A 19,885-nucleotide genomic window follows, 5' to 3' on the forward strand; every position below is an offset into this window, starting at 1 on the left:
CCTAACACCAACCCATCCAGGCTCAAACCCTTCGAGACTCATCCTTTGAGTCAATTTTCCGGTAGTTTATCTTCAAGTAACTTTGTCGACTCGCTGTGGATTTTCCTATCTTCGAAAGAACTAGAGAAAACCTTCAGAACGCCTAAAGGAATTCATCGAGAACTTCCATTGTCTACCGCATCAGGACTCTTGTTCAGCAACAAAGCCAATGCAAGTAACCTTTACAACTGTTTAGATGCGTGTTTTAAGTTGAGCCCCTTTTTAAGGTGATTTTGCTTCTCTGATGATTCTCATGTGGTCGCTGGTTAACTGATGCTAAATACTGCCATTCTTGCCTTCTCTCTCTCTCTCTTTTTTCTCACTTTCTTTCTCTATGTATATGTACACGTGTTTTGCTTAGTTAGTTGTATGTTAGCTGCAGTTCCATTTATTAAATTGTATATATTCACAATTGATAGTCACTGAATGTTTGATCTTGCTACATGCTATATTTTGATTTTACTACAAGTTAAGTTACTGCTAGTACTGACTGAAGTAGGAAAGTTATTCTTTCTTGGCCAGAAAGTAACCTGAAAGAGGCAGAGAACATGTAGCATAATTGTTTGAAGAGGACAGAATGAGGGTGGCTAGGCTGCAGGAGGACAGGAGATTAATGACACAAGTGAGTATGGACATACTATCAAATGTCCTCAGTAGTTTCTGCATTTGGGAGTAAACTGTGATTGGATGTGATGGAATTTCTTTTTCAGGAGGTTATACAGGACATGAGTTTGGATGAAGCTAGGGGACTTTTGCCCTAGAGTTTTTGACAGAGAACCTGGCCTCATCTTTGATGTGCTTCAACCTAACACTCACAGAGAGGAACAACCATCACAGTGTGTAGCTGTACCAACTGCAGGGAAATGCTGTCAGATGTAGAAAATAAATGTTGTGGAATGAGAGAGGCCACATGTGTAAGCAGGCTGCCCCACATGTCACTGTACATCTTAGATGCGCAGGTATTACGATTATCTCATCGACTGAGAAACGCTATGCTGCATACAGAAATTTTGTCTTGTGGCAGTGTGGTTCACTTGGGGCAAGAAACCGTGTGGTCACCCCCAGCTGCTGTGTGTGCGTGATACATACCCCGACCCAAATGGCCAGTACACTGGTTTCATAGCTGATGTTTTGTAATTGCAGGGCATGCTGCTGCCATCTCAGTCATGTTCTCCTTTAGACATGTTTTTATTTATGTGAAAGTAACTAATTACACCATTGTTTATTGTTGTTTATGTATATATTATTATATTTTCCTTATTTATGTTCTATTATTTCTTTTAAGTTATGTTGTACAGTATACAGTTGATTTTTTTTTGTATTACAAGGTACAAAATATTGTTCCGTAAGTTCTTTTCTTAAATAAAGACTGTATTAGCATAGATAAAGCCATGTTCTTGCGGTTTGAAATATTTATTCTTTTGTTTGATTAAAAAAAAATTACATTTCAATAACAAATATTACTTGTCTTACAAATTGTGTACATGGTTATGAGGAGTTTTGTGAGGTTGCACACTTACATTGGGTAAGAGGCAGAAGGCTGAAATTTAACATTACAAAACTTTATGTAAAACAGTTTTTCTGGTTCAGACGACAGTCTGAACAGTGTCTTTGGGTTGGGATGCTGAGGCTGTAGTTCCATGCTCACTTCTTTTGCAGTGTAGGACTGGCTCCCTTCTAGGGGAAAAAAACAATGCATGCAGAGATGGTAAATAAGCTGAATGCACAAAAACATTGCACTGATCCATAGCAATGACAAACAAAACATAGATATCAATACGAACTATCATAAATTATAAGCCTGTAACAAATATCTTAACCGAGATTGTGAACTACTAAGCAAGGGATTTTTTTGGGCTGGACATACCTATACCTCTACTGACATGGGCCTGGAGTCAACTGATGGAGGTGGAACTTTTGGAAGGAGGCCTAGTATCCGGGGATCCTCAGGCCTTAGTGTCTGAAGCCTTGACTTGTAACAATGCAATCATGTTTTCTGTAAGGGGTAGGCTTAGGGTTAGGGTTGGGTTAGGGGATAGACAATATTGTTTGGTCAGTATAAAAACTATAGAAGTCTATGGAAAGTCCCCACAATTCACAAAAACAAACATGCGTGTGTGTGTGTGTGTCTGACACAAAAAACGAGTGTTCTTACTTCTGACAGGCTGGTTGTATGTGGTCATGATTGCAGTAGGATGCTGCAGTGATGGATATCCACCTTCTCCCAAGAGACAGTGTTCAGCTGGTACATTGGTGAGCCATGCGGGACAAGGGCATCATGTACAGATCACTGGACTGCCAGTGCACACATTTATAAATGCACCCTTGGCATCACAGGTGCCCTGTAGAATGAGGAAGAATCCTAATGTGTCTCCCGTTGATGGCAGCAGCAGCACAGCTGAATGCCTCATGGTCAACAAGTAAAGCAAAGTTGGCCCCCAGCTCCTCCATCCCCACTGCTTTTGGAAAATGAATAACTTTGTGGAGGATGGTCATCATCTCCTCCACAACGTTGTGAACAGTCCTGTAGGACGCTCCACAGGCAAGACAATAAAGTGTAACCTGCACTTCAATGTCATGGCTCCATCCATGGGCTTTTTGATGGGGCAACATCTGGACCAGCATGTTGATGCTGCACCTGGAGAGCCTGAAAACTGGTTTTGAATCATCTCCAGAAAACTTGAAACTCAAGAAAACTTGAGCAGGATAGGTACCTGGTCATTGATCAACAAATACCTTTGAGTGAGACTTTCTTCCTGTTAAAATATTTATGTATACATGTAGAATGTGTTTACTGTTGTTGTATTATGTATTAATTATATTTGAAGAGTTCAGATGCAAAAGCCTCTAAATCCATCTGACATAGTTCTTTAAAATTAGCCTTTGATTCTGGCTACTTTGTATAGGTTTCTATGTAAGTACCGGCACTTCTGATTGGGCTGAGGCTGGAATTTAGTGAGGTTGAAGTGAAATTATTTGATGAACGTATAATATGTGTCAGGAGCATTCACTCAGTATCATTATCTCATTTTTGACTGAGATGGCTTTTAGCTGGTTTTGCATCTGAACTCTTCATTTATTTATTTATTTTTTGTAAATGTTTTTACTATATTTAATGTATCTATTACTATATTTATTCAGTACTTGATCTGCTTGGTGAGGTATTTGCTCGTGCTTGATTTTGGTTTCATTCATTTATTGATAAGCACTAGCACAACTGTTTCCCAGAGTCTAAAAGTTGTAGTGTATATGACTGTTATAGACAGAAAATGTCCTGTTTGTGTTAATGCAGTAATGTGATGTGCACCTGACTGTACAAAGCTTGTCCAACAGAGTATCAACCTCTTATTTGAGCACCAAAAAGACAAATGATGAGTGGAATGAAGCCTAATTAATTTCAATGTTATTAACTGTCAAACCTCTACTGTACTTGGCAGTTTATTTGATACACCTAGAAAATTCCAGTGTAGCCTCATGTAACATTCCTGCAATAGTTAGCATTATCACTTTTGTGAGTTAGTACTTAATGTAGTCTTTTCATAAGGTGTTTATGTGATTTAAGAGATTATATATTAATTATATAATAATGATAATAATAATAATAATAATAATGTATTCATACCTTTGATGTATTTTATATAATGTATTTATTTATGATCAATATTCCTTTTTATTTAGATAAATCAAGTAAACTGTCAGGTCCACATAAATACATAGGCAGTTTATTAAGAAAAAATAAATGCACAAAGCTAGAGGGACATCTTAATAAGGCACATCTCTTCTCTGTCCTCTGTTGCATCCTGGTTCTTCTTTGAAGGATTTGTGTCTTCAATACAGCAGCATCTTGATAAAGAATACCAACTTTAATGTCAATCCTATGCAGTTCCTTTTTTAATTACATAATTAATTAATTATATACAGTATATTTTCATGCTTAATTTTTATTTTGGTCTGGCGATGTGACGTCATAAGGCTGCGCCGCACTCCTGCATCTGTGATTTGGCTGAAGAAAGGTGTGTGCTTTTATTCGTTTAAATAAAACTAATTTAGAGAATTATATATAACTGAAATGAATTGTTAACCAGTGTAACACGGTAAAGCTTTATTTACTGATATTAATGAAGTTTATTTTGTGCGTGTAAACAGCACGTGCACATGAGGAACAGAAACGGGTCGTTTCATTTCGCTCCAACTGAATCAGTTAAATCGCAAAATGATTCACTGTTTTGAATCGCTCGAATCAGCGCACACTGACGACACCTGCTGCTCAAAACTGTAAATGCAACGAGAACAACAAACAGGTGTAATGACAACTTTTATAAAACAATAGCAAATGTTTTCATGAAAGTAAATCTATTAAATATAACCTACAAATCAGTAAATACTAAATATAATCTTAATACAAATGGGAACATTGTAGGCTATATAATTTGAGTCCTTTTGTTCATTTGAATGCTAGAGTTTTTGTTGTCATATCAGACAACAAAACTATTAACTCTCACTCTGACTGACTCCTTACCAGTGCGCTGACAAATGAACTAGAGCAATGATTGAGACACACACAGAGATTATTGTATTTGAAAATGCAATTTTTCTTTCTGTTCATTATTCTCATCTTAAACAGGACAAAGCGTTAAAACACACATAAAAACTCCTGGTGAAGCAGCTGAGATCCATTTGATACTATTACAAAGATGGCGTTTATTAAAGAGGAGAGTGAAGACATGAAGATTAAAGAAGTGTTCAGTCTCAAACATGAAGATACTGAGGAACAAACAGGTTGGTTTTCATTCTCAAAGCTGAACTCACTCATTTGATCCTTATTAAATTGTCCAGCACCACAGAACACAGAAAACACCCCTAAATTCTGCTCTGCACCTCATAAAAAACTATTGTGTGAGTGAGGACTGCGACTGCAATGCATTGTCATTTGAAATACTTTTGGTACTGCTTTTGATATTTTTGCAATGCATTATTGTGATTGCACTTGTATGTCATGTGTTTTTTTTATACTGTACATATTTTTAAGAGATGGTTATGGGTAGATTTCGAGGTCACTAAGATACTAATTTCCCTGCATATTTCGGTCCATTATGTTTTATATCTTTTTATACCTATTATAAAATGGCTATGTTTAGGTTTGGAGGAAGGTTAAATGGTCTAAAAATGTAAATCATTTATCAATAAAATGCTAAAAATGCATTAATACATATCTTCATGATATAAACGACTCAATTTATTTTGTTAAGAAAATGTTTCTTTTTTTTTAAGCTGTAAATAGTAATGTTTTTGTTTTGTTTTTTTACATTTTAAACAGGGTAATCTGAGCAAATTGCTTTTTTCAGCATCAATCAAAACATTGAAACATACATGTTTTATAAACAATGAGACCAGGCTAAGAAAGCAGCATTAAAGTGAAACCTGCTGCAGTTTGTGTCCTTGAAGTAATTTTTTTTTTTTTTTTTTTTATTTAAGAAAGACAAACAAATAACTCACTGATTAACTTTTGTAGCTTGAATAAAGATTAAATTATATTCAAAATATTTCATGTGAAGATTGTTTGAAGTTCCCTTTTTTAAAAGCCTAATAAATGTTAAAAATCACACCTTTCAATGATACTGTAATTCTGAATGTCTATAATTATTGGCTAAATTTGAGGGGAAAATGCATTTAATAAAGACAGCAGTTGCTGCATTTGTAGCAATGATACTAGCCTTCATTAAGTTACTTGCTAAAAAGATGCCATTAAACAATACTGTCAGTGTTGTTACTTGTCTTGATTTTGGGCCATTTTCAGTTCCTGTTTTTCAAGATATGGTCACTTTCTGTTCTTGTTTAGTTTGTTTGATTTCTCACATGTATTGTGTTTATTATCCTTCATAAGTACCTGTTTGTTCCCTTCCCGTCGTCTGGTCTAGTGTTTGTTGTGAAATGATGACTATATAACTGTATCATATGAATATGTGATTAATTACTGTACTTACGTGCAATTAAGCAGTTATTTTTTAGTCTATTGACAGCACTAGTCTAAATGTTTGGATGTCTGTTGCTTTGTGCCATTGAACTGGTGTTAATTTGTATTTTTCTCTTTTCACCTCAGACCTGATGGCGCTGAAAGACGAGAGTCAAGAACTGAATGAAACAGAAGAGAAAGATCAGGATGAGAAATATCATGACTTCAAAATCGAAGAAAAAACGATTAGTCGCTTACAAACTGAAGAGAGTTCCTCACCAAAAAACCCTCAAAAAACACAAAATACAAACCTTAATCCCCACTTGGTAATTCATAATGGAGAGAGCTCTTTCACCTGCCAAGTGTGTGGAGACATTTTCGATCGAAAAGAAAGCCTTAGAAACCACATGAAAATTCACTTTGAAAAGAAGCCATTCATATGCACTCAATGTGGAAAGAGTTTGACACATAAAAAAACCCTTACACTGGAGAAAAGCCTTTCACCTGCTCTCAGTGTGGAAAGAGTTGTATGACTAAAGGAAACCTAAATGTTCACATGAGAATTCACACAGGAGAGAGACCTTACAAGTGTCTTCAGTGTGAGGAGACTTTCACATATCAAAGCGACCTGAAACATCATTTGCAAACTCATTCTGGGAAGAAATAGCTGTTTTTCTCAAAGTGACAAGAGGTTTAGAAAACAGAATGATTTCTTGGATTACCCCCTTCTCATTTCTTCAGATATCTACAGATATGGAATTATGTTAAAAGTGATATACCAATTTTAAAATTTACCAATCCCCTGAAAATCTTTATATTTGTATGACATCTGATCTCAATTTAAAGGGTCTTGTTTCTAGATTTGATGAATATTTTAATAACAAGGGTTCCTCCTACACAACATTTGAAGATGCCTTGGGAGAAAGACCTGGGTACTGATCTTTCAAAAGACACTTGGACCAAGGCTCTTTAAGGAATTAGGTGTTCAGCTCTAACTTTCATCTCATTCAATATAAAGTTGTAACAGACTGCATTATTCTTGTACCAGTTTACATTCTATATACCCCTCTGTGTCACCTTAATGTATTAAAACTCCAATGAGGGAACCAAAAATTTGTAAGTTCTGGTGTGAATAGTTTTGTTTTTATCCAAGGGTATTTAAGACTCTTTTTTTTCTCATGACTCTTTTGTTGCTGTATTAGACTGGATACCTACTGTATAGTCCCAATCAAACTCAGGCAGTTCAGTATGTGATGACAATAACAAAGAAGACTAAAGTGGATGACATATTCTATGTGAAGTGTGAGATTATGATGTCTAATAAGGTGTAATAATGCAGCTATTGCACAACTGTTCATATTTGAAACTCATCAGATCAGGCTCGACCTTTCAGACCAAGAGAAAAATGGAAACTTCCACTTTTTAAAACATAGAACTTTGTTATTTCCATCATGCAAAACTAAAATTACATTTCATTATCATTAGAAGTCAAGTGCCTGAATTCTACAGTTCTGTGACATTTGTGGGTTACTTCTAAATTCAAAGGCAGCTGACAGATGAGCTCCTCAGCAGTTTCTTGGAAAATCTCAGATGATCTGGTAAATTCACTGAAGTCACTTTAATAAAGAGTAAGTCCCCATTGACATCTAACAAACCAATGATGACGGTGGTTGTTCAGTAACCTGGAACAGAATAAATAGGCTACAAATCAATATTAGGCTAATAAAAAACATCTTAATAAACAGTTTAATTAAAGAGAGTCCATTTTACAACGTCAGATTTTGATTGGCACTTTTTACACACAAACTTCTTGCGCAACAAAGAATGCAGCTCTACTGAGTAAGCTAGAGGTATGTTGAAATACATTTTCATATTTAGAGGGCTAGATGATTGTTCCTAGTTATTTCACTGTAGTGTTATTATTTATTGCTGTTCAAGCTATTCTAACTTAACATAAAATGATGTGTCAGTTAAACGGATTGCAAAGAATGTGTGTTATGCCGCAATGATCATGTGTTTTATAGTAAAGAGGACAGTTAATTCTGGTGGTGGTGGTATTTTAGAAATACTGACCCCAGCTTTTGAATGGTAGTGTGTGTATATATATATATATATATATATATATATATATATATATATGAAGAGTTCAGATGCAAAACCAGCTAAATCCATCTGATGTCTTTCTTTAAAAAATGCATTTATATCAGGCTCAGATGTATAGGTTTCTATGTAAGTACTGGTACTTCTGATTGGGCTGAGGCTGCTATTTTAGCAAGTTTGAAAAAAAAGTTTTTGATGGACGTATAATATTTGTCGAGAGCATATGGATTACTTGATGTCTTTTCTACCTTTTCTACCAACCATTCTGGACATTGAATGTGAAGTTGCATGGCTGATTGTAAAGGGACAGAAAGGCTCACAGATTTCATCAAAAATATCTTAATTTATGTTTCTGAAGATGAACGAAGGTCTTACAGGAGTAGAATAACGTAAGGGGGAAGTGATTAAAGGTATGGCAGGTGATTTTTGAAAGGCTAGTGATATCAAGCTAGCTTTGAAAGCCAGATTCCCATCCTCCCTGCATAATCACTTTGCAAAGCCACACCTCCTCCAAAACACATGAATGCGCTCAGGCAGAGCAGAAACTAACCTGACGGGAGAGAACAGAGAAGAGCTACAATGATGCAGTCACTCGCTCTTCAGACCAACCCGGTTTAATGATTGGAGATTTTAATTTTTATAATTTATTTGAATATCTGCCTATACTTAAGCAATATGTGGATTGTCCTGTGACACTATCACATTGTATATTAAACTCTGTAAAGGCACTGTGGCTGAAACTAAAACCGATACAAAACCGATGTTTGCTTTCTGCACTGGTAATTTATATTGTAACACTGAGATGAAATGTTCAGCAGCCCAGATAGGAAAACTGTGTGGTGCTAATAATGCATGGGAGATGAGAAGATTGCGTATTTTCCCCAAGTTTAATCAAATGCCTCACACGTCGTCACACTCATCCACATGCATGGGGATCGAGCGAGGAAAAGTGTACCCAAGCATGCATGGAACTCAGGTCACAACCAGAAAGGAATAAAATAAAATAAAGAGAGATAGATGTAAGTAGAGCGAGTCATCTCTTCACCTTTCCAGAATGTACAGATACAGGTTATGCACATGCACAGTTGTCAGTCTGCCTAAAAACTACCGTAAATGCTCTAGCAGCGTTACAACATCACATGTCATTAACTGTGAGAACACTTCATAGTACAGTTAGTAAAAGTATTACAATACCAGAACGGAAGATCAGGTTGTTGATGTTTGGCTGCTATTTTCACACAGCGTATGTGAATGCGGACAGGGTGTGCAGAGGTATGCAAATACATATTTGACAGGCAGGTAGGAACATTTCTTGGTCCTACGCCTTCCACAGAATATATATAAACATAGAAATACAATTAGACCACTTAACTTAATGATTGCTATCGGGATGAGGAGACTTTCAACCAGCATAACAAAAAATGGTTCTAAAGACAATCACCTATTGCACCTTTCAAACTTAATGAACTCTCATATGCTCGTCATATTTACCTTAATTCTCACTGTGTGTTTATCAGCTTCATACCTGCCAATAAAACTCACCCATTGTTACATGTACCTGTTATCTCCTGCTTCATCTGTGACATCATGATCTAAAATTGCCTGTAAGGTGATCCATGACTGTTGTGAAGTTTGTCGAGAAGACACAGGAAAGTTTTCAGAAGAGAGCTGATTAGTCAGGCTATAAATTACTTTAAAACGGTGTATAAATTGTTTTTACATGGACATAAAATAAATACACAGAGATGTATAAATTTACTAGTGAAACAATTACTGTTACCTCAATAAAAGGTATTCATATGACTGTACATAACTAGACAACTCTTTACAACTAATGAGTGCCAAGCACTGGAACTGGGGTTCTCAACTCTGGCCCTCAAGATCCATTTTCCTGCAGAGTTTAGCTCCAACCCTAATTAAACACACCTGAACAAGCAAATTAAGGCCTTCAGGAAGTTACAGACAGGTTAGTTTGAGCAAAGTTTGAGCTGAACTCTGCAGGAAAGAGGGAACCCTTGCACTAGAAAGTATTCTCATTATGCCAGTTGTTGTGCCACAGTCCAGTGAGGCACATCACATACAGGACACATGACAGGTGTTTTCTTGTGGCACACTCAGCATTTCCTTTTAGAAGCATGCTTGGAATGTGTGATGTGCTTTGGTCTATCAAAAAGTTATAGAAAATAGTGTGATACCACTTTCTGGTTTTTCGCAGCACTGTGTAATACTGTACGTTATCAGGGCATCAAATACATCAACTCCTCCCATGTCCCTGTGTGGAAAGCAAATAGAAACAATAGTCAGTATGTAGAATATAAATTTCTGCATTTCCAGGAATTCTGCAATTTCCAGAGAATAAATTGGACTCTCTTTTGGAATATGCATGGGTCTTTTCTTGTCCATTTTCTGGAGTTTATCTGGAGTTTCGGCCCTCCTTTGCTGAGTCTGGCCTTTAATGGCTCAGTGGAAGGAATTTTTTTTTCTTTTTTTTTCTAGGTCCATTGAGCCTCATTCATGAAAGATGAGCAGAATTAATTTTTGTGTAAATCATAAAACCATTCTGACAATTCATGAAAATGTTCGTATTTTCAAAATTGTACTGGGAAGGAGAAAAAATGATACCTGCTTCCTACCATGTGTAAATGGAGTGTAAAACGTTCTGTCTTGTTGACCCTGAATTTTGATGTACTACTATAATTACAATTTCATTTGGCCTTGCCCTCTTGATTGATTGATTGATTGATTTGTTTATTTATGAATTTTTTGGTTTGTTTGTTTGGTTCATATAGCTGAGTTGATAACTGTAAAACGCAGCACTCGTCACTCGTCACCTGGTTGTAAATAGAGGACGGGCAGCAAAAATACAGACTAACCATCCTACTTGTACAATGACAATGGAGAAGTCAACAATGGAGAAGTCAATATTACCGGTTACTGTTTTTTTTTTAGTAAAATACTTAAATTAGATACTAGTAATACCTTGCCGCCATGGATATTCCAAATCATAGTGTCTCAGATGGAAAAACACTGTGCCACCAAAGCATATTCAAGTGCCACCAGCGGGTCGTTTTTTAAGCTGGCCTGACGTATTCCACTGCATTCCTGGAAACGCAATTTGCGTAGCTGTAATTCATAGACTGGGATTAGACTAATTGTAAATGAGTGTGTACAAGCACCCTATTTATGAGTGATTAAAATTCATTAACATACACATTTAACTACATCAAATCATTTGTGAATCCAGAGGAGAGTTTTCAGGAGGGTCTGTTTTATGTGCACATTGCTCTGAAATTTACTCATATTTATGCAAATTTCATAAATGAGGCTCATTGACTTTAACATTTCTGACCTTGCCACTAACCTATATTTACAGGGTTTTTTTCTTTCTATGTTTTTTATTCCTTTAAAATTTGTCTGCAGGAGTAGATGAAAGTTTCATATCAGAAAGTGAAATTACACTCCAGCAGGAAGTGGTGTTGTGGAAAGTTAAACTGTGACTGTGAGTGAACAGAAAGGGAAATAAAACAGCAGAGTGGAAGAACTGTTTATTTCAGTCGATCATAATGAGTCTAAGAGGTTGCTATGATTGTGTGAGTTCATGTTGTTTTGAATACTCCACATCAAAAATATTGGTGATAAGGAACAAGAAAGCAGGAGTGCTGAATCGGTTTACTCAGGCTTTAGTCATCGCCTATGTCATTGGGTAAGTTGTTTGTATAAACGAATGAAGAGCACATTTTAAAATCTTAAATTCTTTATATAATGAATTTCTATTCTTATAAACGGTCTTTTCTGGGCACAGGTATGTGTGTGTTTTCAAGAAAGGCTACCAAGACACGGACACTGTCCTCAGCTCTGTCACTACCAAATTGAAAGGTATTGCTTTAACAAACACCACTGAATTGGGCGAATGGATCTGGGATGTGGCTGACTACGTTATCCCACCTCAGGTAGTCTTTCAATTTGACGAAGAGGAGATTAAATGCCCACTAACCCTTCACTGGTCCCACTACCTAGGGTTATAAAGAATTTTTTCAGTATTATTTGCACCTGCACACACTTGTGTGTTCAGTCTGTTTATGCAAGGTCAGACTGACTAAATTGTCATAGTTAATATTCCAAGGGCTCCTATATATGCTATGATTTTTCCTCTTATGCTGAATGTTAGAAAATATTTCTAAAATGTTTTCATACTTGTTTAATCACAGTAATAGGAAATAACAAGAAGAATAACAGTGTGCAGTAAATGGTGTAAAACTGTTTGCACTACAAACCAGTGTTCATAATTAAGATAACACTTTAAATAATATGGTAAGACACACCAGTTTACAATATCAAGCAGCAAAACAAGCTGTTTTGTACAGCTAAAAATAGCTTGACATGGATGAGACTGGAAAAAAAAATATGGATATATCATGTGGTTTTGACTAGTACACAAAAACATGAATTTTGCTTGAATTTTGTTGCACACTACAGTAAATAACATAATGTGAGAGCTTAGTTGTGCTGATTTTCCCGAGTTTCTCCTGATTTTTAGGAGACAGCATTTTAATATTAAATAATGTAAACAATGTAGTGTAAGTGTGTTTTAGGAAATGAAATGTTCATGCCTCTGGGCATTATCCAGTTATGAGGAAGTGTAGATTTTTTGAGGTATTACTTGAAATCACATGCTTTTGCATGTTTCAAGGAGTATGGATCATTCTTTGTGCTGACCAACATGATCATCACCCCAAACCAAACACAGTCCAAATGTGCAGAGGTGAGTCTTTATGGAACATGCACTGTTCTTTTTTTCACTTAAAAGAAAGGGATAAAATAAAATAAATAAAATAAAATAAAATAGTTGATTGATTCTGTCTAATTGTTAAATGGTTTCATTTTAAATAATACTGACAAAATAGGCTATAACAACAACGACTACTACTATTACTACTACTACTGCTGCTAATAATAAAAGGTGCTCAAACTGAGGGAAAAATGCTTTTTTTGCTAAAATGTTCTAAATCATACATGTATCTTAATCTTATTTTAACTTGTGTAACATAGAATCCAACATCAGAATCCAAGTGCACTGCTAACAAGCATTGCCAGAGAGGCTTCAGTGATACTCGTGGAAATGGTATGGATCAGTAAAGGTTTAGTTCATCCAAAAATTAAAATCCGGTCATTAATTACTCACACTCATGCTGTTCCAAATCCATAAGAGCTTTGCTCATCTTTGGAACACAAATTAAGAAAACAAAACAAAAAAACGTGGTAAAGACATTGTTTTCCGAAGCTATGAGAATACTTTTTGTGCAAAAAAAAATAAAAAAATATATATATTGAATATTCAATGATTTCTCTCCCAGGACAGTCCTCTGCCTTTAAATACAAGAATACACTAACTGTGAATTTGCAACCCCATCTGTTTAGACAGCAACCATACCATTTTACATGCATTTTATACTTTTTTTTTCAGGTATTCGTACAGGCAGATGTGTCAATTACAATAAAACAGTTAAGACTTGTGAGGTGTTGTCCTGGTGTCCTTTAGAGAAGATTGTTGATCCCCCAAAGTAAGTAAAATTCTAATCTCTATTTTATAAAAAAGTGTGTGTGTGTCTGTGTGTGTGTGTGTATGCCCACAAGGATAGTAAAACCTGAAATTGTATGTAAAAAAATGATTAAAAATAGTAAATGATGTCTATCTGAAAATGTAACAATGCAAACATATTTTCCGTAAGGGGTAGGTTTAGGGTTAGGGTTGGGTTAGGGGATAGACAATATTGTTCGGTCAGTATAAAAACTATAGAAGTCTATGGAAAGTCCCCACAATTCACAAAAACAAATGTGTGTGTGTGGCATAAGTTGTAGTATGTTAGACTTTTTTTCTTGGATTTGGGACTGTCTGATTTTGGTAATATTGTTTCTTTCTTCTTAATGTCTCAGTCCACCACTTCTGGCAGCAGCTGAAAACTTCACTGTGTTCATAAAGAATAATATTTGTTATCCCAAATTTAATTTTAACAAGTAAGCTTTTCAGATGCATTTTTTCTCTATTAAATGGCTGCAATATAAAACAGCATGAGTGAGTATATTAACTAAATGAACTGTGCTTATTTTGTCCTTACAGAAGGAACATCCTACCAGATATAAACAGCTCTTACTTGGCACTGTGTGTGTTCAGCCGTAAGACAGACCCTGACTGCCCAATCTTCAGACTGAAAGACATTGTTAGAGAGGCTGATGAGGATTTTCAGACCATGGCAGTCCATGTAAGAGGCTTGTTTATGATGTATGTTTATCTGACATTGCTGTTTCAAGAATAAAAATTGACCCTTTTCTTTCTGCTCAGGGTGGAGTGATGGGGGTTCATATCCAGTGGGACTGTAATCTTGACATGCCACACAGCTGGTGTGTGCCTCAATACACTTTCCGCAGACTACACAACAAAAACCCACAAAATAACATCTCTCAAGGATACAACTTCAGGTATGAGATGTTTACAGTTAGTCAAAAGGTAGTGAGGTTGCATTAAACAGTTGTTGTTTGGTGAAATCTTCACAGATTTGCTAAATATTACAAGAACAGTGATGGTACAGAGATCAGGACACTTATCAAGGGATATGGTATTCGTTTTGATGTCATGGTATTTGGTCAGGTGAGACACTTTGACCTTTTTAATGTTATAATGTAGTTGTTTACGCTAAGCATTTTCAGTAACGTTTTCTGATAGAGAACAATTCTCATGACTAACTAGTTGCTTATTAGCATGCCTATTAACATATTGGCTGTTTATTAGTAAAGCACATTTTGCGTAATCTACATCCCTAATCCTACCCAATACTTAAACTTAACTATCTTACTAACTATTAATAAGCAGCAAATTAGGAGTTTATTGAAGAAAAAGTTGCAGTTAATGGTTTAATAATAATAAGATTTGGACCTTAAAATAAAGTGTGACCTTATTGCATTTTTAATACAGGCAGGAAAATTCAACATTGTACCAACACTTTTGAATATAGGGGCAGGCTTGGCACTTCTAGGTCTGGTAAGTTTATCCGTAACTGGCACACAGTGTGTGTGTGTTCTGAAAAAAAAAAAAAAAAAAAAAAACACTGTGTTAAAATAATCTTCCATGCCCCCTACATAAGTCATCTTACATTTCATATGGTGTGTTCAGCTTGAAGTGAGTGGTGTTTTTTGTCCCAAATAGCATGAGTGCAAATGTGATAGTGATTTTCTCCAGTAATTTAATAAATAAGAATGTTGTGTTAATGTTTTGGACAGAATATTGTTTTTTGCTGCTTAAATTTGCCAGTGCAAATATGACCTATTAGAGCCACAAAACAACTGCTGTGCATCTCCAAGCAGCACAGTTTCTGAATCTGGTGCTGCGTCTCAATGTGCCTACTTATACTATGCCATTAAAGTATGTACTCTTTTAGTGAAGAAAAAATACACACTTTTGAGTGTAGTAGAAGAGTTGGCAAGCTTTGGGACATACTATTGCGTCAAACAATTGCATCTTTAACGAACTGCTCTGTTACATGCACTCTGCCACCTTGTGTTCTGGCATGTCAATTGTCTTGTCACAGTTAACATCCTAAACATTTTGTTTAATTTAACTTTCTACCATATTGGAGAGAAAATAAGTAGTATGTTGATCTGCCAGCCATTTGTCTTTATGCAGAGAACTCTACTCATATTTTTTGCATAATGATGCATTTAAAAGTTAATGACCAAACGGATGTTCATAAAATTTCACACTGTTATTGCAGTTGAAATATAACAGATAACATTTAATATTTTTTTTTACCAATATTGATTATTAGTAACTCAAACATCTTTATCTAAACCTCGCTGCTTAACCATTGCTCACGCTTTTTATTCGTGTTTGTAGTTCTGAACCCTGAATCCTTCGCCAAAGCACAATGGATTGTGGGCAATTCGGATCCACACTTCAAAAATTGACCTGAAATAGTAGACCATCTAGGGACTTTTGGCATACTCTTTTCAACATAATGTGCTTTGGGATACACTTATTTTAATCTCACATACTATTCAGGATGGATAGGATAAACATTGGGACACAGGGCATGCCTCAAAAGAATCAGGTGACCAATGTTTCAATGACCCATTCCTAAAGAGAGTCATTTACTCATTCCTGAATTTACCAACACCTACTGGCAGTTTTAGTTTCTTATTTAGAGTAAACCTCATGAAAAAATAATTTAATATTTCCATATTAATAAAAAAATCTAAAAGTATAGTCCACCCATAAATTTAAAATGAAATAAAGAAAATGAAAAAAAAAGAAACATCTAAAGCGGCTCTTTGTAAAGTCTATTTGATGCTTCTCTCATTTAATACTAAAATGAATCATTTATAAAGACTAAAAATATCTTTTAGGTGTACTTTGTCAGCCAAATTTAATGCGTGATTAATATGTGATTAATCAACCACCACGTCGTGTCAATAATTAGATTACAATTTTTACAATTGCTTATATATATATTTTTGTGGCCCATTTTAGGTGAATGTTATCTGTAATTTGATTGTCCTCTGGACATGTATGGAAGGACGCCAACTTTACAGAGAGCAGAAATATACATATGCCGACCTCTGACTTGACATATTGCTGCTGTGAGTATTTAAGGCCATATTTAACAAACTCAGTGCTTGCTATTCTCTCACTCATACCAAAATGTTTTTGGTATTTTAACATCTTTCTGGTTTGCTTTTTATAATTGCTTATTTAAATACATAGCTCCTATTCCTCACACTAGTTGTTTTATTGAGAAACTAACATGAGATATTTCTTTCAATTAGTTATCCAGTGAAGAAACATAGAGGATCTTCAGGCTACTGACTCTACTCTAAATCTGAGCATGCATCTCATCATGAAGTGAATGTAAAAATCAAAGTAATGAATAAAAGTTAATCAGTGAATAAAAAGTACATTTAAAATTATCAGTGCACTTTACTAGTTTGGGGGTGGTGTGAGTAGGCACCCCAGCTGTGGACAAAACTCATTTGATCACTGTTCATGATAAAACTCAGTTACAGTGATAGTAATTTCTTAAATTATGTCAAAAGTGCAAAATAAATTGATAATTTATGATGTTTTGAATGGAGTAACAACACACATTTATATTTATTTATGTGTGCTGTGGTTTGTGTTCACAAAGCTGTATTTAGTCCAAAAGTAGTAAAGCATGTTTGGAGAATTACTGACATACTTAAACACTGTTACTTCATATTGTTTTAGACAGAATCATCATGTGTAATGATTTTTAACAGATTTATGTGATCTAATGAGTATTAGCAGCTTCCAGTGATTGCGTCAAGCCTCTAAGAAGATCATTCACTCATTAATCATTATTAATTAATTAATCATATTGTGTGTTCATAACCCACACTGTCTCCTACGATGATGAACTTCACTTTACTTTCACTTTCTCTCTCCATTTATACTAATGCACAAAAAAAGTTTCTAAACATAAAAACTTGAAGCTAATAATAAATGATTATGATTGCATATGACGTGATTTTTATTAGATATGTGGTATTTTCTTAACAATAAAGGATGTTTACATAAGTAATACTAAGCAGGTGTAGTGATTAGATTGGTATAAAAGGCAACAAATAACATTACAATAATAATATGTTATTACAGGAAGTTTTTTAAAAACACTTGGTGGGTTAAAACAGAGGTTCTCAACTCTGGTCATGAGAAACCACTGCTTTACACATTTTGTACATCTGTTATCTGACACAATCAGTTCAGAAAATGGAGTTCGGTTTTCGAAAAAAGCATCTCAGAAGTCGTGTTAACGGAGTACTTTCCATCATTAACAGATATTTTTTAGCAGTGGAAAAAAAATACCTGTCTTGGTGTCACAGAGACACCAACCACACCCACCTCGCCAGTCACACCAGCCTCCTACACCCGCTCACGGTCACCTGATTATGAATTACGAACACCTGCATCCACTTACCTGCACACTCTGAGTAGTCACTCACCTCACTCCATCGTTGGCTGGTCTCGAGGTTACATGCTTTGCGTTGTGACAGAAGACCAGCCCATAAAAAGACATACTGCGTGCATCTGAATGGAGACACAAAGCACCATCTCACCTGAGCACTTTTCAGATCTCGTCCACACCATCCGTGATTCACTTAAGCCACCTCCTGTCATGCCGGCCTCATCCAAACCTGCGACCTATTCCGGTGAGGCGGTTTCCTGCAGCAGGTTTCTGCTCCAGTGCTCGCTCTACTTTGAGCTTCAACTACAGCAGTTTGTCAACAATCAAGCTAAGGTGGCATTTATCATCTCTCACAGTCCTCTAGTTCGTTCCCTGGATGTGTTTGTGGATCATTTCCAGGATGTATTCAGCAAGTCTACCTCGGTCATCACTGTGCATTACAAACTTCTCCGCCTACGGCAAGCGTCTATGTCAATTCATGAAAATTCTGCCTTCCTTTCTGCGTTTCATCGAGGATTGAACCCAATGCTGTGACAACAAATGTCTATCTATGACCACACTGTGGGCCTGAAAAGCTTCCTCCAAAAACCTCTGCACATCTCACAACATCTCACAGCTTGCCACATCGAGAACATCCCCGCTGCAGCTGCCTCAACCATTGCCAACAAATATACTATTTACAGGTGATAAATCAAGTACAAAAGGTCACAACCAAGCATGAAACAGGCCGCTACATTGCAGTTGTAAATTGGCAAAGCACATAATGCATATATTTAAATACAAAAAATATATATCTTCAGAACAAGTGAAATGTGACTTCAAAAGTCAGCTAATCATTTATTGATCACTTTTCTCCAGGCTGGGTTTTCCAAGCCACTGTTTGCAGAAGTGGCTCTAAACCTGCTGCTGAATCGAGCTCTGTTGAGCCCCTACATGGTGCACATGCTGGACTGGTTTGAAGAGGAAGATCGCTTCATCCTCGTCCTCGAGTATTCACAGCCCTCTAAAGACTTGCTAAAATTCATCTTTAGAGAAAGTTGAGTGAATTACAGGCATGAGGCATGATGTACCAAGCGGTGCTCGGAGCCAAGCACTGTCTGGACAGAGACGTCCTCCCCCGGGACATCAGAATTGACAATATGTGATCAACACCGTCATGAAGCAGGTCAAAATGATCGACTTTGGCTGCAGTGAAATCGCCAAAAGCGGCAACTATAAGGGTGTATTTACAGGGGAGTTGGCTTTTTGTGTTGTTATTGTAATTAATAAGATGTGATTTATTAGTAGCAAAGAACAGATTCAAGATAATTTGACAAGTTACAGGTGACTTTTGTAACCTGAATATCTCTTGCATATTCATGAACAAGATATGCCTGCCCTCCTGAATACTTTGTGGACTTTGAATATGAGGCCGAGCCAGCAACAGTCTGGTCCCTGGGCATCATGATGTACAGAACGGTGTGTGGACGTCAGCCCTTCACAGATCAACATGACGGCCTGAGTTTTGACTCCAGAATGTCCACAGGTCAGAAAACAGTTCCCTATCAATACCACAATGACATTGTTAAACACAGAGTATCAGCACAATCCTTCACATGACACCTGATAGACATTTCAAAGCCTATTCTGATACATAACAGCATTAGTTTGTCAACATATGTGACTAACCAGTGTGAAACTGTACAGAGTTTTAGGATCTGATCGGTGTCTGACTCCTGATCCAGCTGAGAGAGCGACTATGGAGGAGATGCTGCATCATGACTGGTTTCAGCAGGAACAGATGTCAGGAGTTGCTCAGGAGTCCAGTAGAGTGACTTAG

General features: G+C 36.2%; 2 protein-coding genes and 1 pseudogene across 2 annotated transcripts; all 3 read left to right on the forward strand.

Moving 5' to 3' along the window:
• The first annotated feature begins 4,023 nt into the window (after positions 1 to 4,023).
• LOC127164256 (zinc finger protein 331) lies at positions 4,024 to 6,951 on the forward strand. The gene is made up of 3 exons (XM_051108100.1): positions 4,024 to 4,052; positions 4,664 to 4,818; positions 6,140 to 6,951. Exons 2-3 carry the CDS (start codon positions 4,734 to 4,736, stop codon positions 6,523 to 6,525), a joined length of 471 nt encoding a protein of 156 aa, XP_050964057.1. The 5' UTR covers positions 4,024 to 4,052; positions 4,664 to 4,733; the 3' UTR covers positions 6,526 to 6,951.
• A 4,668-nt stretch (positions 6,952 to 11,619) lies between these two features.
• Positions 11,620 to 17,604, forward strand: LOC127164209 (P2X purinoceptor 4). Its single transcript, XM_051108008.1, has 12 exons — positions 11,620 to 11,795; positions 11,895 to 12,042; positions 12,783 to 12,854; positions 13,142 to 13,214; positions 13,557 to 13,653; positions 14,027 to 14,107; positions 14,211 to 14,352; positions 14,433 to 14,569; positions 14,645 to 14,738; positions 15,063 to 15,128; positions 16,614 to 16,723; positions 16,910 to 17,604. The coding sequence occupies exons 1-11, from the start codon at positions 11,656 to 11,658 to the stop codon at positions 16,704 to 16,706; spliced, it is 1,143 nt and encodes a 380-aa protein (XP_050963965.1). The 5' UTR covers positions 11,620 to 11,655; the 3' UTR covers positions 16,707 to 16,723; positions 16,910 to 17,604.
• Positions 17,605 to 18,192: 588 nt separating this feature from the next.
• LOC127164520 (serine/threonine-protein kinase pim-1-like) lies at positions 18,193 to 19,885 on the forward strand (annotated as a pseudogene).

This window comes from Labeo rohita, chromosome 4, assembly GCF_022985175.1.
Source record: "Labeo rohita strain BAU-BD-2019 chromosome 4, IGBB_LRoh.1.0, whole genome shotgun sequence".
Taxonomy (NCBI): domain Eukaryota; kingdom Metazoa; phylum Chordata; class Actinopteri; order Cypriniformes; family Cyprinidae; genus Labeo; species Labeo rohita.